Source organism: Ambystoma mexicanum, chromosome 9 (genome assembly GCF_040938575.1).
Source record: "Ambystoma mexicanum isolate Mex_15411 chromosome 9, UKY_AmexF1_1, whole genome shotgun sequence".
Lineage (NCBI taxonomy): Eukaryota > Metazoa > Chordata > Amphibia > Caudata > Ambystomatidae > Ambystoma > Ambystoma mexicanum.
In genome coordinates, this window is record NC_090931.1 from 907,271,455 (window position 1) to 907,298,556 (window position 27,102).

A 27,102-nucleotide genomic window follows, 5' to 3' on the forward strand; every position below is an offset into this window, starting at 1 on the left:
TCCACAAGCCTCAGAAGGGATACATTACTCACCGTAATCGTTTTTCTGATGCTTGTATCGGCTTAGATTCACATGCGATCCTCCCTTCCTCCCCTCTGAGAGAAGGCGCATGGATGCTTGTAGTGTTACCTTTCTACCTTCTATCTGCTTGGACTATCTGTACTCGCGCTACTCCTCATGCTACCTCATGTCAGAAAAAAACACAATCTGACGGTCCTAGACGCGTGAGGGATCATGGGTACAGGGGACGTCACACTAGGGATGGTATTACTGGCACGCCCTGTGTCGACGCCCATTTTCGAGTTTCGAAAAACAAGCTGTAATACTCCGCAGCTTCCACTAGATGTCGGCCTATCCACAGCATGTGAATCTAAGCAGATACAAGCATCAGAAATACGATTACGGTGAGTAATGTATCCCATATTTCTGAGGCTTGTATGATCTGCTTAGATCACATGCTGTGCATAGGCCGACATCTAGTGGAAGCTGCGGAGTATTACAGTTTGTTTTTCGAAACTCGAAAATGGGCGTCGACACAGGGCGTGCCATTAATACTATCCCTAGTGTGACGTCCACTGTACCCAAGATCCCTCACGCGTCTAGGATCCTCAGATTGTTTTTTTCCGCCATACTGGTCGGAAGCATTTTGCGGAGTCCCCTGGCCTTAGCCATACTTTTGCTCAAAATTGAAAATAATAATCTATTGACATCCTTCCCCACCCCAACGTCGAACTTCGACACTCGACGCCGGCTGGAGAAGAAATCGACCGTCGGCTGCTGCACAACGGATTTGGGCCTCGGAAGGCCGCTGGCCTCGGCCCTGCAAGTAGGGAGAGTGGGGGGTGGTACATACTCTACACTCTTGGTATATAGATACACCTTATACATTTCCTACACTTAACAGCCCGCTGCCTCAAGGTGCGTATGGAGGGTACCCCTTTTCAATTCTGCCCCAAGTGCAATCGCAAATACCCTTGGGTCGACAGGCACGCCACGTGCAATCTCTGCTTGCCGAGGGACCATCCCGAAGCGAACTGCAGAGCGTGTAGTAGGTTTAACCCTAAGACACTTAAGGACCGTTCGACAAAGCGTTGGGCCCACCACGCCAGGCAGGCGGCCATGGCGGCGGAGGTCGCCTTCAGCGACGGCAGCGACGCCGTACTTTCGGACGGCGAGGGCATCACGGCGTCGAAAGACAGCCGAGCGCAGGTCCCCGACCTCGGAAGGTCGTCCGGCAGGGCGACTATGGGGAAGACCCCCAGCGACACAAGCGCTTCACATACTACACACACTAAGTCCAACCGAGACTCAACGACGTCGAGTTCTCGGAAAGAGGCACAAACAGAACGGTCCGATTCGGTGTCCTCTGGGCGCTCTCGATCAAGATCGCCGCATGACTCCAGGCAATCATCCACTCTTGCCAAGAGTGCCTCGCTCCCTAGGCTAACAGAAGTTCGATCGTCGGGAGACGAAGACGACTTCCACCCCCAGGCTGCGCTCCAGGAGTCGGAGGCCGCAGGTAAAGCCAGCGAGGCCCCACGCTCGAAGGACAGGGACAACCCCCCGATCCTCGACGCCAGGCGTCGAAAAACTCCGGAGCCACTAAAGGACAGGGAAAACATTTTTCCATGCACGGGGAGGGGGGGAAAACAGCGGAAGAAACTAGCTGTGCATCCTTCCACACCTGTGAAACACTCCACTCCCCCTAAACAGACAGACAAAACCAGGTCTGCTGATAGGTCTACAACCAGCAAAGCTACTCAAGATAAATCCCATAGACTTGCTGAGAGAGTCATTCCCAGTTCCAAGAAATGGTCCAGTGAAGACATAGATAGGGTTATGTCAAGAATGTCATCTTTGGCTGATTTTTATGATAAAAATCCAGAACAGTTCCTCTCGTATGATCCACAAGGGGCCACACCCTCAGGCTCTACTGATCCTATCCCCCCCGAGTAAAAAGCCCCGGTTTGAAACTCCGATGAGGTCAGAACCCTTCGAGGTACAACCTTACGCAAGACCATACTCAATGTATCAAGAAGAAGCTTCCTTTGGTGAGGACCAAGAATTTAGTATGATAGAAGAGCAAACCGGGACGGGCTACTATGGGGATGATGAGGACCAGGAAGAGGAAGAGGAGGACCCGGAAACATACAGGGTAGATTCCCCGGTAGAGAACGAAGCCCCGGTTACCGACTCCCCGGTCGATAACCAACCCCTCCTAAATGAGGTTCTCGCTCGCACAGCAGAACATTTCCACATTGACACCCACGGTGTCCAGGAGGAAAGGGACTTCGCAGAAGAGTTAGTAGGAGAAAGGAGGCCTGTTGCCCAGACCATCCCTATCCTTAAGTCCATTCAGCGGAGAATAGACCCGTCCCTGGTGAACCCGAACCTCACCAGAGCAGTCAATCCCAGGGTTGAAAAACTTTTCAGGGCGGCCCAGTCTGACCCTCTCTATATAAGAGGACATCTGAAGCCAGACTCCCTAGTTGTCACCAACACTCGTAAGAGGGCGGGAACACCCTTGTCATCGTCCGAAGCTCCTCCCGACAAGGAGAGCAAAAAACTATACGGTTTCGGCAGGAAAGTTGCCTCAACGTCCGCCTATCAAGCAAGGATTGCTAACTCCACCACCCTGTTGGCCAGCTACAACTGCCATCAGTGGGAAGAAGGCGCGGCACTGATAGCCTTTGCTCCTGAACCTTTAAAGGGCCAGTTAGCTCGGATTTCCGCAGAGGGTAGAGCCGTGTCTGGTTGCATTTTGAAAGCAACCTTCGATGCCGCGGACAACGCAGGCAGATTGATAGCGGAAGGCACTGTTATCAAAAGACATGCATGGTTACGGCAGTCTGGTTTTAAGGCAGAAACCCAGGCATCATTGTTGGACAAACCGGTGGAAACCGATCTGTTGTTTGGTAAGGCGGTCGAAGACGCACTGAAAAATGCCAAGAACGAATACGAAACACTCAAGTCCCTTGGCCAGTTAACCAATAAACCTCCTAACCAGAGAGGGAATAGTAATTTTCGTCGCCCACGCGGCCAAAATTCCCAGAGAGGATCCAACTATTCCCAGGGGCAGGGTACACAGTGGAACAACAACCAACAGTCTACCCAGGGTTACGGCAGGGGTCATAGGAGAGGTCGTGGTAAAGGCAGGGGCAGCCCCAGCAAGGGAGGCGGCACGCCTCCACCAAAGCAGTGACGCTCAGTTCAGGGTCCCTTCTCACGCAACCCCAGTAGGGGGACGCATTCCCAACTTCACCCAGGCTTGGGAAGGGATCACATCAGACGGATGGGTGCTGTCAACAGTATCCACAGGATATTGTATAGAGCTACTGCAGCGTCCCCGGAACCATCCTCCACGACAAAGAGTACACTCTTTAGAACATCAGAAGATTCTCCTCGAGGAGATCGCCATTCTGCTAGAAAAGGACGCGATAGAACTAATCCCGGGACACCAGGTAAATAAGGGTATCTATTCAACTTACTTCCTTGTGCCAAAAAGAAAGATTTGACAATGCGCCCAGTATTGGACTTACGGCCTGCCAACAAGTATGTCAAGCCCCAAAAATTTCGTATGACCACGCTACAAGAGGTAATCCCCCTCCTAAAAAAGGGGGATTACATGGCAACCTTGGATATGAAAGATGCTTATTTTCATATTTCCATGTTCCCAGCGCACAGAAAGTATTTGCGCTTCAAGGTGGACAGTCGACACTACCAATTCAAGGTACTGCCCTTCGGGATAGCTTCAGCACCAAGGGTATTCACCAAGGTACTGGCGGTGGTGGCTGTACACCTACACAGGGAGGCAATCCCAATGTACCCTTATCTGGACGACTGGTTCATAACGGGGGAAACCCCAGGAATTTGCAGGACAAACATTCAAAGGACTATCGACCTCCTCCACGAGTTAGGCTTCTCAATCAACGAGAAAAAGTCAAGCCTGGTGCCAAGCACCTCAAAACAGTTCCTAGGAGCTATCCTAGATACCCAAGAGGGGTTGACCTTTCCATCAGAAGAAAGAATTCGGAATATACTACTGCAAATTCCGCATTATCAGTCTGGTCAACAAATAACGGTACGCAAAGCAATGCGTTTACTGGGCATGATGGCGTCATGTATTTACCTGGTCCCCCACGCGCGCCTGCGCATGTGTCCCATGCAGGAATGGTTGGCGAAACAGTGGTCTCAGGCAAGTGGTCAGTGGGACGATCTAGTGGTCGTTTCGCCAACACTGGTACAAAGCCTTCACTGGTGGACAAGAGAGAATCTCGCACAGGGGAAACCCTTTTACGATCCCGAGGTACAGGCAGTAGTCACTACAGATGCATGTCTGACGGGGTGGGGAGCTCACCATCTCCACCACACAGCTCAGGGTCTCTGGTCTCACTCAGTGGCCAAGAACCACATCAACCTGCTAGAGCTTCTGGCAGTATTCAGAGCGCTTCAGGCGTTCGAGCCCCACCTACTAAACCTGTCAGTGCAAATCCGGACGGACAGCACAACAGCCATGTTCTACCTGAACAAGCAAGGAGGGACTCGCTCGCCAAATCTGTCCAAGCTTGCCCAGAAAATCTGGATATGGGCACTCAGACGGAACATCTATCTGTCATCACAAGATGTTCCAGGGGAGCTCAATTCCCTAGCGGATGCTCTGAGCAGAGACTCCCTCCCAGAGGAACACGAATGGGTTCTACACAGAGAGGTCGTAGAAGATATCTTCTCTCAGTGGGGTTTCCCCACTATAGACTTATTCGCCACAAGCGAAAAAATAACAATGCCCAGGATTTGCATCCAGGTTCCCCCAACCAGACTCCCAGGGGAACGCCCTGTGGATGAACTGGTCAGGGATGTTTGCGTACGCTTTTCCACCAATTCCTCTCATCAGGAAAGTGGTGAACAAGATGAACAGAGAGTCGATGAAGCTCGTCCTAGTTGCTCCCATGTGGGCAAGACAACCGTGGTTCCCACACCTACGCAGGATGGCGGTGTGCGAGCACATCAAACTTCCATCCTGGTACAACCTACTGACCCAGCACCAAGGTCAAACAGTACACCAGCAACCCAACTCAATGAACCTGGCAGCATGGCTCCTGAGGTCATAGAGTTTGGACATCTCAATTTGCCACAGAGGTGTATGGACATCCTAAAGGAATCTAGGAAACCAAACACAAGGCACTGTTACTTTGACAAGTGGAAGAGGTTCGTTATCTGGTGCCAGAGTAGACAAATCAACCCGGTTGATTGCACTCCTTCCACTATTGTTACATACATGCTCCACCTGCTGGATGCAGGATTGGTTTTTAACTCACTGAAAGTACACCTGGCAGCCCTGTCGGCTTACACCACTTCCCATAGCAAGGTTTCGTCGTGGAAAGCACCAGTAGTTAAAGCCTTCATGGAAGGAGTAAAGAGACTTCACCCTCCTATTTCAAACCCACCACCAGGGTGGGACCTTAATGTGGTGCTAGCCAAGCTCATGGGCCCCCCTTTCAAACCCATGCATAAAAGCAGTCTCAAACACCTGACTTATAAAACTGCCTTCTTAGTAGCTATTACTTCTATAAGAAGGGTCAGTGAAATTCAGGCTCTGTCAGTGCAGGATCCCTTCTTTACTGTCCATAAAGACAAACTGGTTTTACGCACACACCCTAGGTTTTCACCTAAATTTATATCTAAATTCCATGTAAACCAGTCCATCGAGCTTCTGGCTTTCTTCCAGGACCTGCAAAGCTCGGCTGAGGTGAAACTACACACCCTAGCTGTGCGTAGGGAGGTCCTCTACTATGTAAATAAAACCAGACCGCTAAGAAAAACAGATCAACTGTTTGTCTCTGTAGCTACAGGCAGAGAGGGGGATCGCGTCTCTAAAGGCGCCATCTCGAAGTGGATTATTAACTGTATCCAGCTGTGTTACTCACTCTCTGAAAGAACTCTGCCTTTCACGCCAAGAGCCCACTCTACTAGAGGCATTGGTGCCACTCTGGCTTTCATTGCAAATGTACCCCTTGACACCATTTGCAAAGCAGCTACTTGGAGCTCTATTCACACTTTTACTCAGCATTACTGCATTGACACCCATTCCAAGGCAGATACACAAGTGGGACAAGCGGTTCTAAGACACTTATTTGCTCATGACCCTTCTCACATCCCACCTCCTTCTTCAGGTACTGCTCGCTAATCTATGCACAGCATGTGATCTAAGCAGATCCCACAAGCCTCAAAAGGGATACATTACTCACCGTAATCGTATTTCTGATGCTTGTATCTGCTTAGATTCACATGCGACCCACCCTTCCTCCCCTCTGAGAGAAGGCGCATGATTGCTTGTAGTCTTACCTTTCTGTCTATCTGCTTGGATTACCTGTACTCGCGCTACTCCTCATGCTACCTCATGTCAGAAAAAATACAATCTGAGGATCCTAGACGCGTGAGGGATCTTGGGTACAGTGGACGTCACACTAGGGATAGTATTACTGGCACGCCCTGTGTCGACGCCCATTTTCGAGTTTCGAAAAACAAACTGTAATACTCCGCAGCTTCCACTAGATGTCGGCCTATGCACAGCATGTGAATCTAAGCAGATACAAGCATCAGAAATACGATTACGGTGAGTAATGTATCCCATATACAGTTATATTTGCAATAAACACCATTGTAAATATGCAGGATTACATGATGGGGTTCCAACTTGAAAATCTGCAAATGTCTCCCTCCACCCCAGAGGCTTGGAGCCCAACATTGTAAACTGTCACCAGACGTTTTGTTTTGAAGTTTTCTTTCTGGTACACAAAGAAAATGCTAGCCTTCCCTTCAATGCATGCAACAACCTTTAAAATGCAGTTGTAGGAATTGGGTGAAAAGGTGGGCATCTCTGATTCCTACCCTCTCAACATCTTTCCCAAGTAATTCCTAAAGGGCAAGGAATCCCCCTTTTGTGCATTGAAGAACTGTGCAATAGTGGTATGGATAACTAATGTACACTACCCATTTCCACTGTCAAATTGAGGGTGGAGCTGTATAAAAGGAGCTGTATAAAAAAAATACAGCAAATTGTATTTCTTGGAATACCTCAGATGGAAGTCCTGCAATAACACTACCGTTGCCACTGGGCAAGTGGTAAAGCTGTAATTGGGCAGATTTTCAGGAATAACATCAACATTAGTGATAATTACCGCTGGTGTTATTCCTGCACAAAAATCCGCCCGACTGCAATGAGGCACTAAAGCATTACAAAAATGCAGAAGGTCAAAAGTAAAAAAGATCCAGCTTAAGATATTTATATGAAAAGCAAAGCTAACACACGTGGGTTCAATGAGAGAGAACAAAACATTTAAGTTTTTCAAAACAATGTTATTTAAAAGTAAACAGACAAATGTCTGCACAAGGAAAACATACAGCTACGTGTTTTGAGCCCTCGTGGGTCCTTGATCACGCTGGAAACTCTCCCACACACCCAGTGAGTTTCGTACAGACACCTGCACTCTATGGTCAGTCATCTAGGCCAGAACAGGTATGGTTTAAAAGGTCAGCCATGTTGAAATCCTAGTATGCCATCTAACCTGCTATACTATTTTAATTCACTTGTTGCTGCAATTTAATGGCATGGATAACTGAGGCTTGTGGATCTGCCTAGATCACATGCTATGAATAGGTCGACATCTAGTGGTAGCCACAGAGTATTACATCATTTGTTTTGGAAACTCGATAAGGGATGTCGACAGGGTATGCCAGTAATACTATCCCTAGTGTGACGTCCCTGTACCCATGTTCCTTCACGCGTTGAGGTTCCTCAGATTGTTTTTTTCTGCAGCATAGTCGGAAGCAAGTTGCAGAGTTCCTTCTTCTGGCTAATGCCTTTAATTATAGTTTAAATTTAGAATTCTTTTTTTCCTTTTCGATGGCCGTACTACTGCAAGATCTTCAGCAATGGCTTTCAAGGACAGATTCTTCATTGACGATGACTTCTTAAACCGTCTTGACGAACTTTGACTGCGGCCCAACTAGGCCCCAATAGGCCTCGGCCCTTCACAGTAGGGAGAGTGGGGGGGAGGTCATAACTTCTTTCTTTAGAGAATGCCTATTTCCCTATTCTTCCTTTTCCATCGCCGAGCTGCCATCTTTCCATACTATGGAAAACTCCCCATTTAAATGTTGCCCTTTCTGTAACAGGAAGTTTCCCTGGAAGGACTCACATAGGGTGTGTAACCTCTGCCTTCACAGGGACCATTCCGAAAAGCATGGCAAGTTCTGCAGACTTTTTCGGCCCAAGACACCAAAGGACCGGAAAACTAAGTGCTGGGACCATCACGCCATGAAGGCAGAGGCCACAATGGACGTGTAGAGCCTCCAGCGATGTCAGCGTCCTAAGTATCGCAGAGGGCGATCGGGACCTGGCTGTTTGCTGCGTGCGAGCCCCTGACTCCAACAGGCAGGCCGTCGGTTCTGCTACGGAGACCACACCTGGCGGCTCACTCACCCACACTGCACGCCACACAAAACACATCCCGTAGGGCTGATAGTCGACCGCATCGTCGACCGATAAGCCACACGAAGTGTAGAAGGGAAGGTCTGAAAAGTCCCTGTCCCCTGGGCCATCGCATTCGCCACATGACCGGCCCCAAAACAGATGCTGAAGACTGTTTCCAACGCCGCAAGCAAAACAGAAAAATCATCAGGTACTGGCGAACGTGCACAGAAAGACGCTCCAACTGCCCTTTCCAATAATTCCAAGACGAGAGAACACATTAAAAGACATGTCCCAGACACTCTCCTCAAGTTCAAAACATCAAAGCACACTAAATCTGTGACGCTCATACCCTCTAAATCACCTATTTCAAAGGATAAAGAACACTCTGCCCCTAGTGACACCCTTTCAGGGGCAATGCTCCACAAACAACCCTCTACATCAGAGGCTTACTCTACCCCTGTTCCCACAGGTTTTCCGAGCTCCACACAATGGACCCACGAACAATTTGAAAGAACAATGAGGAGAATGTCAAGCTTTGTTGATTTTCTTGATCAACACCCTGATCAACTGTCCAGCCTCCAAGGGCCCTCTCAAAGTGAGGCAGCTAAAAACCAGCCTGCCGCCAAAAGACCTTGTCTGGACACTGCCCAGCCTAGTACCTCACAAAACATACCTGACAACCTATACTACATTGACACATCAGGCTCACAGGACCCTGGTCCAATGGCAGACCAAGGGGACCCAGATGACACAGACCAATATTATGATGACGATGATGTCTACATTATACAATCAGCGGACCATCAGAATAATCAGCTGCAGTATAATGAGCTCCTCTTAAAAGCTACCGAACATTTTAAAATTGATACCCAAGAGGCACAAGTCGACAAGGACTTTGTAGAGGACATCCATGGGGATAAGAGGTCTGCAGCTCAGTCCATCCAGGGGCGCATTCAGCCTTCATTACTTACCCCCAACCTTATGAGGGCAGTCAACCCCCGTATAGAAATTGTTTTCAGACCAGCTCCCTCCAACCCACTGTATTTCAGGGGTCATTTAAAGACTGACTCTCGTAAATACCACAAGAAAGATAGCGGGCATGCCCTTAGCGTCTGCTGAAGCCTCTCCTGAAAAGGAGAGCAAGAAAATATATACACTGGGCAGGAAAGTAGTTTCCTCGGCTGCGTACCAAGTAAGGATAGCCAATAACACCACACACTCTGCAACTTATAATTGCCACAAATGGGACAAGATCTCACAACAAATCGACTCTGTCCCAGAGCCCCTTAAAACACTGCTATTAAAAACAGTGGCTGAGGGTAAGCAGGTGTCAAATTGCATCCTGAAGAATAATATGGACACGGCGGATAATGCAGGCCATATAGTAGCTGAGGGTACGCTCATTAAGGGCCATGCATAGCTACCACAATCCAGCTTTAAACTGGAAACCCAAGCCACCCTGCTAAATATGCTGATTGCACCAAACGCCTTATTTGGGAAAGCAGTCGAGGACGCACTGAAAAGTGCTAACGAGGAGTAAGACACCCTCAAGTCCCTGGGACAGCTCACAAATAAACCTTTTGTGCAAAGAAGCGCATTTTATACAAACCGTTTTAGAGGACAGAACTCCCAGCGGTCCTCTAACTATAACCATGTTGGACAAGCTTCTTCTTAGGGGTTCTCACAAGCGCAGTCCTCCCAGTAAAATGTTTAATGGGGGCACAGAAGGTCGAGGAGTAGAGGCAGATCCTCCTCCACCAGAGGCTCCACCCCACCATAGCAATGACCACCCGCTCCAGGTCTTCTCTGATGCTTCTCTAGTAGGATGTGGCATTTGTCATTTTACCCACGCATGGGAAGGGATCACGTCAGACAACTGGGTACATTCCACCGTAGCTGGACGCTATTGAATAGAACTCATACAGACACTACCCAGCCATCGACGAAAACAAAGACGGACAACGCAGGAGGAACAGCGCATTCTGCTGATAGAGGTAAAGCACTGCAAGAAAAGGACGCCCTAGAAATCGTCCCGGCAAACCAGGTAAACAAGGGTCTCTATTCAATGTACCTCCTTGTGCCAAAGAGAGACCTTATAATGCGCCCTGTCCTAGACCTGCACCCTGCAAACACATATGGCAAGCCACAAAGGTTTCACATGACAACGCAAAGTAATCCCACTGCTAAAACAAGGGGACTACATGGCAACATTGGACATGAAAGATGCATACTTTTATATTTCAATGTTCCCAGCGCACAGACAATTCCTGCGCTACCAATTCAAGGTGCTACCCTTCGGCATAGCCTCTGCTCCAAGGATGTTCACCAAGATATTGGCAGTAGTGGCGGCGCACCTACGCAGACAATCAATCCCAGTGTATCCTTATCTGGACGACTGATAACAGGGGATTCCCCCCAAATTTGCAAGCAAAATACCCAAAGAACAATCACAATTCTGTTCCAATTGGGTTTCTCTATCAACAAGAAAAAAATCAATCCTCATTCCAAGCCAAACCAAACAGTTCCTAGGAGCTATCATAAAGATAGAAGCAGAGCTAGTCATACCCTCAAACAAAACAGTGTTCAAAACACACTGCTGCAAATACCTAATTATCTGGCCGGTGGCCAAATAACGATACGCAAGGCAATGCGTCTGCTGGGGATGATGGCTTCATGTATTTATCTGGTTCCACACGCACGGTTGCGCATGCGCCCAATGCAGGAGTGGTTAGCGAAACAGTGGTCTTAGGCAAGCGGTCAGTGGCACAATCTAGTAGTTGTTTTGCTAACTCTAATAGAAGCACTTTGCTGGTGGTCAAAGGAAAATCTGTTAAAAGGGAAACCCTTTCACAATCCTCTGGTACAAGCCGTAATTACAACAGACTCCTCGCTCTCCGGATGCGGGGCCCATTACCTGCACCACACAGCACATGGCCTGTGGACACAGATCACAGCCCAAAACCACATCAACCTTCTAGAACTATTAGCGGTACTCAAAGCCCTGCAAGCTTTCCAACTACATCTAACATGCCAAACGGTGCAAGTCCTCACAGACAGCACATAAACAAGCAAGGAGGCACACAAGTCTATCCATGCTATTTCAAAGAATTTGGAAGTGGGCACTCAAGCGGAACATGTTCCTAGTGTGAGAAACCTGAAGATGTCTCCTTGGCTAAACCCCTGGGATCTGCCATCCAGGTGGCCAGGACAAGGCCATCGCTATTGAATCCACTTCCTGGGGGTGTATCAGTGAGGGAGGATCACCTGGATTTGGGGTCCTTGGGTAGTGGGACACCGAAGGGTGAGACGCGGTATGCCCCTTCCTTCAACACCTTTTCCCCATCCCCTCACGTAGGACATTCAAAAACATTGTGCCACCCTTTTCTGACATGAACACTTTCGCACAACATGGAAGACAACGGACTAAGGCCAGAACCGTTTACCTGGCATGTCCCAATACCAGAGTAGGGCAAAGTTAGGCAATTGATCAGAATCACACACACCTGACGGCCCTTTCACTACCCCACAGGGATAAAAGTTGGAGCAAGAGAGCACTGTACGAGCAAGGCAGACCGCACAACGAGACAGCTATCCAGGTCCGGCAGTTGAAGAGAAGGAGAAAGGCGGCGAATATCGAGAGGCTGACAAGGAGAGACAAGATGCAGACCTGCGAAACCTCCACAGAAGGAATCGTATAATGAGGACAATATCCCAAGAGTGTGCAAAATATGTGAACAGCACACTGAGCGTTTCGAAGCTGATAAGCCAGAGCGAAGGGGCAAATTGTTGAGCAAGCAAGGGAAGTGAATCCCACCAGTGATTTAAAGTAAAAGAGAATAGTGATACGGCAAGAGTGAACCCAACGGAGGGATGCCATTAAAGAGGGGCATAGTCCCAAGAAACAGTGTGTTGGCAAGTGGGAACCCGGCAGAGGGATGTCCACGTAAACTGCTTAAAAAGATATCGAGATTTGCAAACTGCCGAAAAACCTTAGTGAACCCGGCAGAGGGAGGCTGAAAGATTTGAGGGGTCAGTGCCCTGATAGCTGAAACGGAACTGTCATCTCGTGCTGGGAGAGCTCGAGACTGTGCTGTGCTCCACAATCCCACCTTGCCCCGTGCTCAAAACATGGGGAAGGGAGACCCAAGCTACCGCATCCTGACATATTAATGGTGAACACTTTTTTCTTCTGAATATTATCCCACACTCTTTTTGTATTAGTTGTAAGGTTTGGCAATATGTTTAGGCCCTTTTTATTTGACCCAACGTCACAAGGACTGCCTTATTGTTCCTTTCGATGGTCGAAGTTTGCTCCCATCTTAGATTTTGGTTTAGATTAGGCTTTTTTCCAGCCTGCATACAGTTTAATAAACACCCTTGAACTGTGATCACTTGCGTCTGTCTTTACTGTTGCCACCATGAGTTCCTTACACAAGTGTCTCAACACATTCCAAGGGGACTCAATTCCCTTATAGACTCTCCAAGCAGAGATCCTCTACCCGAGGAACACGAGTGGCAACTCAACAGGGGAATTTTAGACGATGACTTTTCCTTCTGGTTGTTCACCACAAGCCTAAACGCACAATGCCCAGACTTCGCATCCGGGTTTCCCCAACCTAGATCCAAGGGGAACGCCCTGTGGATGAGCTGGTCAGGAAAATGTGCGTATGCTTTTCCACCGACACTGTTCCTGAACAGGATAGTGCACAGGATGCACCAGGAACAGGGAACACTAATCCTGGTTGCTCCTATGTGGGCAAAACAACCTTGGTTTCACCATCTGCTCAAACTGGCGATGTATGTACCAATCAATCTCCCATGTCCACACAACATGCTCTCCCAGCAAAGGGGCAATGTTCCACCCACATCCTTAGTCTATGAACTTGGCAGCTTGGCTCCTGAAGTCATAGAGTTTGGACATTTAAAGTTACCTCAAAGGTGTATGGAAATCCTCAAGGAGTCATGCAAACCTAACACCAGGCACTGCTACTTCAACAAATGGAAAGATTTGTGATATAGTGCTAATCAAAGGATGTAAACCTTATGAATGTACTCCTTCACACATTCCTCACTACATGATCCGCTTACTAGACTCTGGCCTAGTATGTAACTCCATCAAGGTTCACCTAACGGCTCTGTCTGCGTACACCACTTCACAAAACAAGTTGTCCTGGTGGAAAATCCCTGTTGTTAAGGCTTTCATGGAGGGAGTAAAGAGACTTTAATCCCCACCCCACCCCCCATTTCCAACATGCCTCCAGGTTGGGATCTCAATGTGGTACTCTCAAAGCTCATAGGTCCTCCTTTCGAGCCTATGCACAAATCCAGCCTCAAATACCTAACCTACAAAACAGCTTTTCTAGTAGCCATCACCTCCATACGCAGGGTTAGTGAGCTACAAGCTTTGTCAGTGCAAGATCCTTTCTTTGTTAACCAAAAAGACAAGTTGGTACTGAGAACACACCCTAGGTGTTCACCTAAATTCTTATCCAAGTTCCATGTTAACCAATCTATTGAACTACCCGCTTTCTTTCAAAATCCTTCAAACTCCGCTGAGAAAAACCTCCATACACTGGATGTAAGGAGGGCAATTAACAAGACAAAACCGCTAAGAAAAACAGATCAGCTGTTTGTCTCCATAGCACCTGGCAGGGAAGGCGATCACATTTCAAAAAACGCTATTTCCAGATGGATAGAGAAATGCATGAAGCTCTGCTACTCTCTATCAAAGAAAACTCTGCCTTTCACAACAAGAGCTCCCACTATCAGAGGTACAGGAGCTACCTTTGCTTTTATTGCAAACGTCCCTCTAGGCGCCATTTTCAAAGCAGCTACATGTAGTTCCATACATACCTTCACTCAGCATTACTGCATTGACACACATTCTAAAGCAGATTCACAGGTGGACAAGCAGTGCTAAAACATCTATTTGCTACTGTACCTTCTCACACCCCACCTCCTTCTCCTGATACTGCTCACTAGTCTATGCATAGCATGTGATCTAAGCAGATCCACAAGCCTCAAAAGGGATACATTACTCACCGTAATCGTATTTCTGATGCTTGTATCTTCTTAGATTCACATGCAATCCACCCTTCCTCCCCTCTTGGATTAGACGGTGCATATATGTTTTCTGGCTTTATCGATTCTCATCTGCTTTATTATATCTGTACTCGCGCTACTCTTCATGCTACCTCATGTCAGAAACAAAACAATCTAAGGGACCTCGATGCTTGAAGGACCATGGGTACAGGGGACGTCACACTATGGATAGTATTACTGGCACGCCATGTCGACGTCCCTTTTCGAGTTTCCGAAACAAATAATGTAATACTCTGCGGCTACCATTAGATGTCGGCCTATGCACAGCATGTGAATCTAAGCAGATACAAGCATCAGAAATATGATTACAGTGAGTAATTTATCCCATATATCAGCAATGGGCAGCCCACCAAACACAATCCAGGCAGCACACCTTGTTGCGCCTTGAAACACTTGTGTATAGGCACGTTAGAAATGCCATAGCATATCACACAAAGGTTTGGAGACTGGCCAGTCAGGTTAGCCCTAAAAACTCCCAAAGCACATAGGCACTCCCCTACAGGATGTCAATTGGGAAGTCTGAGGGATTGTAAACCAGTCTACACCAGCTTAAACAAAAAACAGATTGCTTATGTGGGCTCAGCCTACGTCTGCAAAGCAGCCATTTTAGGCCATTTGCATGGCCCACTCAAACAGAGAAAGGCCACAAAGCAAAGTGGAAAGGGGTAGAACATATTAGCACACAAATGACTACCATGTAGGTGCATTTGGATAGAAAGTAAGTAGAAATCTCTACAAGCATGATTGTATCCCAAAGTTATCAGCCTACTTTTAGGGTAATAGAATCACCCTGTGACCGAAATGGGGGCTTAAAAATGCTCTTGCCCACATAGACATTAGGACTAGTAACATTAGTACTACAGGACATCAGAAAATGGTTGCGATCAGGAAATCAAAGGGTTCTATGTGATATTTCTGCATTTTAAAGACCGAAGACCAATTCTTTGGGCCGTTTTTGTGTTGGCTTTAAAATCGCAAAAAATCACATACTGCCCCCCCACCTCTCGCAAGGTGATCTCTTCCTCACCCCCACGCGCAGGTTGTCTTGTAACCGGGGGGATTAACCCCACATTTCCCCACCCACCATCACCTTCCCAGCCCAACACACAATTACTCCCCACACATACGTACACACACACACACAGAAATCAAACATAATTACCTCTCGGGATCTGCCTTTCCTCTCCCGCCTGCGCTTGTCAGCCCCTGCGCGCACTTGTGTGCGTCAGGGTCATGACAGTTAAATTTAGAAAGACCGCTGTTTGCGGTCACAGAGCAGTCTTTATAAATCTTTTTTTATTATTTAAAAAAAACCCTCTTTTTTCACTTAACACCAAACCAAGTTCAAAATTCATAGAAGCCAGCAAAGCCAAATGATTAGGGTACACACAAAGCTAGGCAAAAGGACAGAAAACATGGAATTCTCCCCTAACAATAGTGGATTTTGAAAGTGGGTAGTGCTAATTGTTTATCTCCTAGCCCTTACGTAGAGTTTGAAAGTAAGTCTGCTGCAAAACATTACTCAATAATTTCATTTCTCACAGACTACACACAGTCTAGAAGCTGTGCTAAGATCACAGTATATGCCCTAATACTGACTGAGGATCTTTTCTCTCTTATGCAGCAATACTCAATATGTACGAAGCACATCACAGCTCCAGTCTGAGGGACCGCGCGATGGAAGAACTCTATGACCATATCAAAGCAGATGACAGGTTCACTAAGTGCATCAGCATTGGGCCGGTACACATGCCATCTTTCTTATTTGTCTGCCATTGACTGAGCATGCTTTTATTGTTGGCAATTTTTATCCTTGATCCTTCACTTGTTTTAGCCATTGGTTGCTTTTTGTTAATGTAAACCTTTGCCCAAACCACCTTTTTAGGTCCACATCTAGAACTGCAACAACCTTTATTTATATAAATGTAAAGCTTACCAGCCTTTGCCTCCATTGTAATGGTTTATTGCACCTAGTCATCACGTATTGATTTGTATTTCCATTTATTTCAAGGTTGGGGTGTCATTTGACTAGAATTGACTTACATAGAAAAGAGTAGAGGAGACGTAGACAGAACTGGGATGGGGAGCCTTTACAAATATCTTGGAGTCAGTATTCGGCTGTTGAGAATAGAATTGGTATATCGACAATATAACAAGCAAAGCTAGTACACGGTTCTATGTTAATTTTCTGACTGACTTTTTTTCGAGGTACTTTCAGACATCGGAATTACATCTCGAAAAAACATTGATTTTTATTTTTTATTTTAGAGGGATTCCCTACCCAAGCCCCACTTTCTCTATTGTTTGACACCTACCCCAGACCCCTCCCCACCCATCATTATCCAGCCCCTCCATGTATTACGATTTCTATTTTTGTTAAAGTAATTCCGACGTCGGAAAATAAACGTGATACCCTAGTACACTTAATATAAGCCTTATGTCAAAATATATCATATTATGCATATTTGTAGCTGAACATGGGAATAGACTATGTGGCAGCGGTGGACTGGAGTCATTTGGGGAAGGTGAGAGGAGCCCTTTTGTGGGACAGAAGTTGGAGCTTGAGTCAGTTCTTTAAGCATTAAAGAGTTGGGATTGTTTTGATATCTGGGTGGTGCATTCCAGTGGAGTGCTGGAAAGTAAGGCGAAGGAGCAGAAGCAGGCACGTGGGGGGCTGTGAACAGAGAGGGTAAGTTGTAGCATAGGCTTCATGAGAGAGAGTACAGGGGGATGCAGTTAGGGAGGTGGGGCAAAATAGTGGATGGATTTGAAGACAAGAAGAAGACATTTAAAGTGAGCGATTGTGTGGGAGGAATAGTGTAGGTTACAGAGGGTGTCAGCCAAGTTCAGGACTTTATGAGAAAGGAAGGTTTAGAGTGGTAGACTGCAGAGTGAGGTCCCACTTGCCCAGACCCACCGGGGTGGGGGCGGTCTTGCGGAGCAGGCTCACCTCCCTAGCTTCACAGGAGGTAGCTCCCCTCTGGGGAGAATGGAAAAATTGTCACTTTGTAGACCATGATCAGGAGTGGACCAAGGACAGATCCTTGGGGGGACATCGACAACAAGGAGAATAGAGAGGAGGTGTTTGAGTTACAGAAAATGTAAAGGAGCAGTCAGAGAGGTAGGAGGCCACTGATCTGAGTGCTGTGCCATTAAAGCCAAGGGAGGAGATAATTTGGAGGTGGAAGAGATGGTCCAGAGTGTCAAAGGCTGCTGAGAGACTAGAGTATTCTTCTTCTTCTCCAGCATGGGGTCTGGCAAGGATTCACATGCTCTTGAATATTCCCCGTCGTCAGGCTGGGAATCCTCGGTAAAGAAAAAAACAGTATCAGTTTCGTTTCTGATCTGTCTTTCGTAGTAGTAACCAATCACTGATCTCTGCGTCATACTGACCACAGCCAATGACTGCCCTCTACCTAAGCCCCGCCTCTGGCAGCCATCTTCAGATTTTTACCGCACGTTCAAGTGTTGGGATCCTCGTGCTATTGCTCTCGAGCGTTAGTGCTATTTTTTCACGTTTTTTTCTCAAAAACTTCTATTTTTCGGTCAAAAGAGCCTCAAGCTCCACCGTTTCTTCATCCGATCAACGGGGACCCGTGTCGGATTCGTCTACGCCCCTCAAGGGTGAAGATTTCGTCAAGCCACGCTTTTGGAGGACTCCAGAAGTTTCTCAGGCCCATCTCGGACATGGCCCAGGAGAAGGGAAGCTCGACGCCCGGAAAGCTGTTCAGGGTCTGCCCTGGATGCTAGCTTCAGAATGTCTTTAAGGAGGACGAACACTCCTTTTGTCTGTACTGCCTACATGAGGACAAGACGCACGTGGAGAAGGACTGTGACGTTTTGCGGCAATTTGTCGGAGCGGACCATGAAGGACCGCCATCAACGTCTCGCCAACTGGCTGGAAGGGAAGAGCCCGTCAGGCGAGAAGAAGAAATCCGAGCGGTCTTTTAAGACCTTTGAGGACGCCCCGGCGATGGGGGCCCAACACAAGGCCAAGCACCGCGAGTCCGCTGGCACCGGGAGCGCCGAACGGTCGGGCTCTAAGGGCGCCAGGCAGGGCGCACCCTCCCCGGCACCATCAACCACAAGCCAACGCTCTGGTTCGGGTAAGAGGAAGGCCGAGCACCCGGCGAAGCTCCTGGAGAGGCCCCGGTCGAGCTCGAAGGCCCCATCGGAGGGAGAGCGAGGCAGTGACCCTCCCCCCAAGGAGGAGGCGGTGAGCGCACCTAAGGTGGTGAAAGCCTTAATCCATCCGGCCAAGGCCTCTATCGAGACAGTCGCGGCGGCCCTGGCTCAGCCTGTGGAGGCTACACCAGTGGTGGCGACCTCGGGGCTCAGAGTCTCCCTGCCACCGCAGAGGGAGTCCTCTTTTATGCCCATCGACAGGACCCCCGTGAAACCTCCGACGGAGAAGAAAAAGGGGGGGCAGGAGGTCGTTGTGGATTCGGCCTCAACCTCTGAGGAAGAGCTGATCGAAGTCTTAAGCCACGGCGTTGGCGTGGAAGAAGACCAGCCCGTCAGGAGGGACCCCGACGTGGGAGATGACGATAACGTCGAGGGTGCCGACGGGGCCCCTGACCGCCCGTCAGAATCCCCTCAACCAGTGCCGCAAGACAACTCGGCGGCCATTTTGTTGGCTATACAGTCCTTATGCTTGGAGATAAGGACGAAACTGCCATTACCACCAGCGGAGGAACCGCTCCCGACGGGGGACCCTGAGCCAGGCCCTTCTGGGAGCCCTCCCCCTAAGAGAAGAAGGATTCATCCTCCACCTCCTTTTCAGCCATCGCGCCCTGTTCAGCCCTCCTCCCCGTCCACGACTCGTGGGGATGATACGGGGACTGACAAGGCCGCGACGGGTACGGACGACGAGGTTTACGACGAGGATCTGCCATCGTCACCTCCCACCTGGGCCTCCCCGCTCGACGAGATTGGATCGTTTCACTGCATGATCGCCAGGGCATCCGAGCTTTTCCAGCTCTGCCCGGAAGAGAAGAAGAAGGAAGGTTTCCTTTATCAACGGCGCGAGGCCAAGAGGAAGACGGTCCTCTCCGTGCCTCTACTGGATGATATTTGGGATGAGGGCCTCGCCCTCCTCAAGAACCCATCCACGACGCCGGCTAGAAGGGATCGGTACGAGAAGAAGTACCGGGTCCCGGACGCGGCCCCCTTGTGCCTGCGGGCACAGCCGACCCCGGACTCGGTGGTCTCCGCGGCGGCCAGGAAGAAAGCGGGGGGGGGGTGCGGCCTCTACGTCGACCTCCCCGCCGGACGGCGAGGGAAAGAAATTGGATACGATGGGACGCAGGGTCATCTCGTCTGCAGCGACGACGATTAAGGCGGCCAACGCCTTGGCTATCGTAGCCCGCTACAACAGGGAGTTGTGGTACAAACTGGCCCCCCTGTTGGACTTCCTACCGGACGACAAGAGGGCGGATGCCCTAGAGATCTTGCAGGAAGGAGAGGTGGCGTCGGCCATTACGATTGCGACGGACATCGCTGACACTGGATTTCGCCAGTTGGGCAACAGCGTGTGCCTTAGGCGGCGTGGATGGCTCAAGGCTACTGACTTCCGTCAGGACGTGCAGACCAGAGTCTTGGACATGCCGTTCGACGGAAACAACCTGTTTGGGAAAACAGTGGACGATTCCCTTCAAGCCATCAAGGCAGACACGGAGACGGCCCGGGCTCTTGGGGTTCTCCAGCAACGGCGGCCGCCCTTTCGGAGCGGCGGAGGCAAACAGGGTGCCTCCAAAGGTTCCGGCGGCGGATTTTCCACCTACCATAAAGTGGCCCGTTCGTCGTCGCAGGAAGCTTACAGGGGACGAGGCAAGTCAGGCGGACCCCGCCGTCGTCGCCAAGGAGGTCAAGGCGGCAAAGCCTCGTCGAAGCAGGACTGAACCGGCCGTGGGGTCGGGCCCCCACCGGAGCACCCCGGTGGGAGGCCGGCTGGCGAGCTTCGTCAGCGTGTGGGAGTCCATCTCCACCGACCGTTGGGTGCTGGACGCCCTAGCCCACGGTCACGCGCTCGAGTTTCTGAAGAGGTGCCCTCGCGTCCCCCCCTGTGGCCAGGAAAGAACATCACGCCCCTCAACTTCTCTTGGAGGTAAAGGCGATGCTCAGGAAGGGCGCCATCGAGCTCGCCCCAAAGAGGCTTCGGGGCTCTGGAGTTTACTCAAGATACTTCCTCGTGAAGAAGAAGACGGGAGGATGGCGTCCCATCCTGGACCTACGACGACTGAACAAATTCATCAAGGCACAGAAGTTCCGGATGGTCACCCTCCAACACGTCCTGGGTCAGCTGGAGGAGGGCGATTTTCTGTCGTCGTTGGATTTGGAGGATGCCTACTTCCATATTCCCATCCTAAAGGGACACCGAAAGTTTCTCAGGTTCGTGGTCCAAGGGCGTCACTATCAGTTCAGAGCCCTTACCTTCGGACTGAGGTCAGCACCCAGGGTGTTCACCAAGTGCCTCGCACCGGTGGCGGCGCAGCTGCGCCGAGAGGCGATCCACGTCTACCCCTACCTGGATGACTGGCTCATCCGAGCGAAGACGAAGGAGCTTGCCGTGGAGCACACGGCAAGGACCGTCCAACTTCTCACGGACCTGGGATTCTCCATAAACTACGCCAAGTCCCACCTGGTGCCCGCGCAAGACGCACTGTTTCTGGGAGCGACACAGTGTCGCTTCTGGCCTATCCGTCTGAGGAAAGGACGAGGGCCATTCTGGGCAAGGTGCAGCGGATGCTGGTTGCGGACGCGGCAAGAGTGAGGTCCATCAAGTCCCTCCTCGGAATGATGTCTTCTTGCATTTACCTCATCCCCCTGTGCAGGCTCCGGATGCGCCCTGGACGCGTGCTGGATCCAGACGACGGGCAGCTTCGAGGAGAGAATCACACTCGACGAGAGTTTCGAATGAGCGATCCGGTGGTGGGGCACCCGCGCGCATCTGACGGCGGGCATGGACTTCCAGATCCCCGGCCACCAGGAGACAGTGCCCATGGATGCCTCCCTGGAAGGGTGGGGAGCGCACACTGAAAATCTGCACTCGAGAGGCCTTTGGCTCCCGATGGAGAAGTCCCTCCATGTCAACGTCCTGGAGCTCCGTGCAGTGTTTTGGGCCCTCAGGTCCTTCCTTCCGTCCCTCAAGAGCAAGGTGGTGAGGATCTTCACCGACAACACCACCACCATGTTCTACATAAGGAAACAGGGCGGAACCAGGTCCCCAGCCCTGTCCAGGGAGGCGCAGGATCTGTGGCATTGGGCCGTCGCCCAAGGGATGTTTCTGGTGCCGTTTCATCTGGCAGGGATAAAAAACACCATCGCCGACTCACTCAGCAGGGAGCTGCGCTCGTGCCACGAGTGGGAACTACGACAGGATCTAGTGGACCGCCTCTTCCGGCGGTGGGGCACACCCCAGATCGATCTGTTCGCGACGGCGATGAATTCCAAGTGCCGGAGGTTCGCCAGCAGGTTTCCCCAGCCGAGGAGCATGGGCGATGCTTTCTCGTTCCTCTGGAAGGGCCTGTTTCTATACGCGTTCCCTCCATTGCCATTGCTGATCCGGCTCATCAACCAGCTCAAGAGGTCACGGTGCAGGATGATCCTCGTCGCACCTGCCTGGCCGAGGCAGATATGGTTCCCGGACCTTCTGGACTTGTCAGCGTCCCCGTCAATCAAGCTGCCAGTGGACGCGGATCTTCTCTCCAGGGAAGGAGGCGCCATCCTCCATCACGACCCGAAGTCGCTGAACTTGCAGGCCTGGCTCCTGCAGCGTTAGAGTTTGGAGGATACGACATACCGGCCGACTGCAGAGAGGTTCTTGCAAGGGCCAGGGCGTCCTCAACTCTTAAATGCTACGGACACAAATGGAAGAGGTTCTCTGTCTGGTGCCACGCACAGAAGATTAACCCTCTACGGATTACGGCTCCCCAAGTACTGCCGTACCTACTGACGCTGGCCAAGGCTGGACTGGCGCACGCGTCCATCAAGATTCATCTTGCTGCGATCTCCCGATACACCAGAACCACGGGGCGGACGTCCTTGTGGTCTCATCGTCTGGTGAAAGAGTTCATGAAGGGACTGTTCAGATCGTTCCCGCCGGTGAAGGCTCCGGCCCCGGCGTGGGAGCTCAACGTGGTGCTGACCAAGCTCATGGGACCTCCGTTCGAGCCTCTGCACTCGGCTCCGTTGAAGTTCTTGTCGTGGAAAACAGCGTTTCTTGTGGCTATCACCTCCGCACGACGGGTGGGAGGGATCCAGGCCCTTTGCTGCAAGGCCCCGTACTTGACTTTTCACGACACAAGGGTAGTGCTCAGGACGCACCCCTCCTTCATGCCCAAGGTGCCGTCGGACTTCCACCTCAACGAACCCTTGGTGTTGCCTGTTTTCTTCCCGTCGCCTTCGTCGCCGGCTGAAAGGACTTTGCACTCGCTGGATGTGGCTAGAGCGCTGAAGTTCTACGTGGACCGCACAAAGTGTTTTCGGAAGACGTAACAACTCTTTGTGAACTTTGGACCTGTCAATCAGGGGAAGGCTCTCTCGAAGGCTTCCATTTCCAAATGGCTCTCCGGCTGTATCATGTACTGTCATCGGTTGGCAAACCGACCGCTGCCTGGCCGTCCGAGAGCCCATTCCACCAGAGCGATCGCAGCTACCACGGCGTTCCTATCTGGTGTGCCCTTGTTGGACATCTGCAGGGCTGCTACGTGGAGGTCGACGCACACCTTCACGAAATTCTACTGCGTCGATCGGGATTCCAGGGAGGAGTCCAGGGTCGGCCAAGCAGTGCTGCGCAACCTGTTCGCCTAAGGTGAGCCTGGTGAGGAGGTAAGATTTGCTTAATGTTGAGTTTGATGTAATGCTTGATGTTGAGCCTTTGCCACCTTCCGTGGTTGTGCATGTGTGTACTGCTATGTATTCTTTATTCATGAGCATGTGAATCCATGCCAGACCCCATGCTGGAGAAGGAACAAGTTACTTACCTGTAACTGTTGTTCTCCAGCATGGGTCTGGAATGGATTCACATGCGAACCCTCCCGCCTACCCCTCTGCGGCTCTTCACTTGGTCATACTGCCACTTCACGTGCTACCAAATCTGAAGATGGCTGCCAGAGGCGGGGCTTAGGTAGAGGGCAGTCATTGGCTGTGGTCAGTATGACGCAGAGATCAGTGATTGGTTACTAGTCGAAAGACAGATCATGCTGGAGAACAACCGTTACAGGTAAGTAACTTGTTCCTTATTATTATTAGGGTATTTATTGAGCGCAAACCTACCTTCGGGAAGCAACGGAGCACTTGACAATCATAGGAGGAAGAATACGGTGAAGGAAGCAGAGAAACAGGCAGTGGGGAGCTAACAGGGGAGGGGGAGGGCAGGCAATTTCTCAGCAAAGGATCTCCAAACAACCAGGGGAGGAAACAGTGGGTAGCAGATCACCCGACTCTATAGTCATAGTAGAATAAGACTGGAGGAGAAGTGGGAGTGGCATGTGTGGGCAGCTAAGTCTTGTTTCAGTGGAGTGTTTATCCCTGGATCAAGGTTATATGGGGTTGCAAAGAGTGATCCTCAAGATAGCTCACAATACGGATGAAGAGGACTCGCACACGGATTTAGGAGTGATGAGGGAGAACAGGCAGGTCTGTCGAAGGATGGGCTGTTGATGTCAGTATTGCGTTTTTATTCAGAACGGGGATGACATTGCTGTTTTATTGGCAGGGACAATGCCAGAGGAGTGAGAGATTGAAGCGGGAGGAGAAGTATAAGGAGGTCTGAGGTGCAAATAAGGAGAAGAAGCGGGAGGAGGAGCATGGGGGTCAGTGTGAGGGCAAAGGGGTCACTAGATGCACAGGAATGGCTGGCTGAGTGGAGGATCAGTAGTTCAATGGGAGACGTTTGTGGGAGTCAAATAGAGAAGACGGAGGGGCGATAGGAAGTGGGGTGAAGGAGGGAGGAAGCAGTAGTGTTAGAGGGATCGTTGATGTATCAGACATTTTTTTGAATTTTTATGAGAAGTATGAGGCAGTGTTTTCAGTTGTGAGAGTAAGATCGGCAGCAGTTTTTAGGCTGTGAGAGCATAGTCGGGTCATGGAGTGTTTGTAAGGATGGTAGGAGAGAGAAAAATGTGGTCATTGTAGTAGGGTGATTTGGCAAAGTCAAGGACATAGTAAGGGCATGGCGGGAGTCTTTGTATGCATCCTGAATATCATTACTTGTCAACATCCACCCTGGTGGCCAAGAGATATGGATCCCAGTGATTTTCTAAAGTTAGGTTGTGCCTTTAAAATGCCATAGAGTAACCCAAAGTACAGTAGGGTCAGAAGTGTGTTTCTCAATGTTTATCAAAGCCCCTAAAGAAAGCAAGTAATTATCAAAGTTTTACTGCAGTATATCCCAACACCTGCCTGCTGGAGAGTGGCAGATGTGAGAGGCTAGCAGTGAACTCGAGGATCTATGAATGTACACATCGGTGAGTGTCTGAGGCATACCACTGTGATAAGCACTCATTTGTTTACCCTTTTAAGACCTTTAACTGGTATTGGCTAGATCCCTCAGTCGGCCCTGTGGAAGCTCCTGTACTCGCCTGTTGCTGCTGGTGATGATCATGTTATAGCATGTTCTCTCATCTCAGTCTTTTGGAGCTTTAGTGTTCATACAGTACATAGAGCATCTGCAAAAGAGTTAATTTGCCACCATGCCACTCTCTCGCACGATTCTAAATGTCCATTGATCAAGTTGCTACACAAGATGTGTTAGTAAACAATGACTGTGCCCTGATAGATGTAATTACAAAAGTGTTAAAGAGCTGAAATAAAATGGAAGGCTCTTATTAGGAATTTTTTGCAGTAACAAATAATGTAATTTGATTACATCAAATATTACCCCACACTGTTATCAAGTGATATGAGCAAATGCAGTATAGTGAAAGTTACTCAATCGCCCATTTGATTGTGGCAAAGCTCAGAATGAGAGTAAAAGTCTATGCAGGTAATAAACAGGAGAATGCGTCTTTGCCTTAGTATGTACAATACTAATCTCAACCTGGCAGAAAGCTGATAGCAGACGAAAGAAACAAAGAGAAGTGTAAGCAGTCTTTCAGTATTTGCCAAGACAGGAAGATCTAGGACTGCAGCTTGTGGGGAAAGAAATAGAATAGTTGGAAAGATGATAGAAATGAAATGCAAGTTGCATATGAAAATGCAAGGCAAGGGTCAACCTAAGATTCCTTCCCTTCAGCCATCCGTCAATTGTAGTCCATTAATATTCAGAAAGTATAGGAATGAAAATAGTGTAAAACGTCATTTGATTAGGACAGGATTTCTCCAGGCCTCTTTACTTCTCCAGATGACGATGAAGCTGCAGTGCTTCTGCTCCAATATCTGTGTCCTTCGGCCGTGGTATGCTAGGGTCAAACCTATTTTTCTAGAAAGCTTTGACACCTTATGAGAGAAAGAAAATTCAGGAATTGTTTCAATTAATGTGGCCACATTTCCAAATGTGGAATTTATGAGGCAGGGAAAATCCCTAGTATCACCTGTGAATTCCTATTTTGTGTGATAAATTATCTTAAAATGTATTGCAAAACTACAATCACATCCTCACTTGCCTTTCTGCAGGTGTGCACAGCTTACTCCTCTGAATCTCAGATTTCTCATGGTTATTTCTGTGACAGAATTTATTATTTTAATGTAGATTTCAAAGACGATCAACATGTTGGTACGATGGTATGTGGAGGGCCCAACCTCACCGGCTTTCCAGGAGCATGTGTCCCGGATTCCTGATTATCTCTGGTAGGTGTTGAGACAAGTGTGATATGTAGCATGTGGAATGCACATAGAAGAATGTAGGTGAATTTTACACCACCATATAAGCCCGAAAGCACCTAGATAAATGATGCAATCACTTATTATGATAGTACAATATGAATAGCAAGTTTGGCCCAAGCTAGATTTTCCAAGCAGAATATTGTGTGAGCCAAATGCCTCCAGCAAGAGGGCAGATTACATCAACTTTGAATAGTACATTACAGGGTGTGATCCTGAGCATAGAATGAATCGTGTTCATCTATAGTCTCTCTAGGTGAAATAAATGTGAGACATGCATCAACATCTTTTAGCCAGCTATGTATAACCAGATGTACACAGGCTTGCAGACTGGGAGGAGAGTTTTTAAAATCTATGTGATGTCACTTCTTTCTCCCGCCGTTCAATGTTACTTCCACTAGGCAGTCAACCAACAACCATGCAAAACATGATCGTCTTCTGTAGGTTTGTGCAGCATAGCATTCTCAGTCAATGAGAAACCCCATGGTTTTGCTGTTTCTATTGTACCATAAAAAAGGAGCTGCAGAATTCAGACCAATGTCAGATGTTAGCACACATTTTATTCTGCATTCTCATGGGCTAGTGCAGTGTTGACACCAGTGTAAATTTTATAGCAGCCAGTGGAACAGCCTCACTAATTGAGGGCTTCTATAAGCCCTGCCCAGTGATGGATTTGTCCTTAGTTGCATTTGTGGTTGTGCTTC

General features: G+C 49.3%; 1 protein-coding gene across 2 annotated transcripts in view; it reads left to right on the top strand.

Moving 5' to 3' along the window:
- Positions 1–27,102, top strand: part of LSS (lanosterol synthase) — a 315,876-nt gene that overhangs the window by 136,772 nt on the left and 152,002 nt on the right. For both annotated transcript variants that reach the window (XM_069616042.1, XM_069616043.1), the window contains 2 exons: positions 16,200–16,318; positions 26,268–26,365. In XM_069616042.1, the coding sequence (XP_069472143.1) occupies positions 16,200–16,318; positions 26,268–26,365 (217 nt within the window). The remainder of the gene's footprint in view (positions 1–16,199; positions 16,319–26,267; positions 26,366–27,102) is intronic.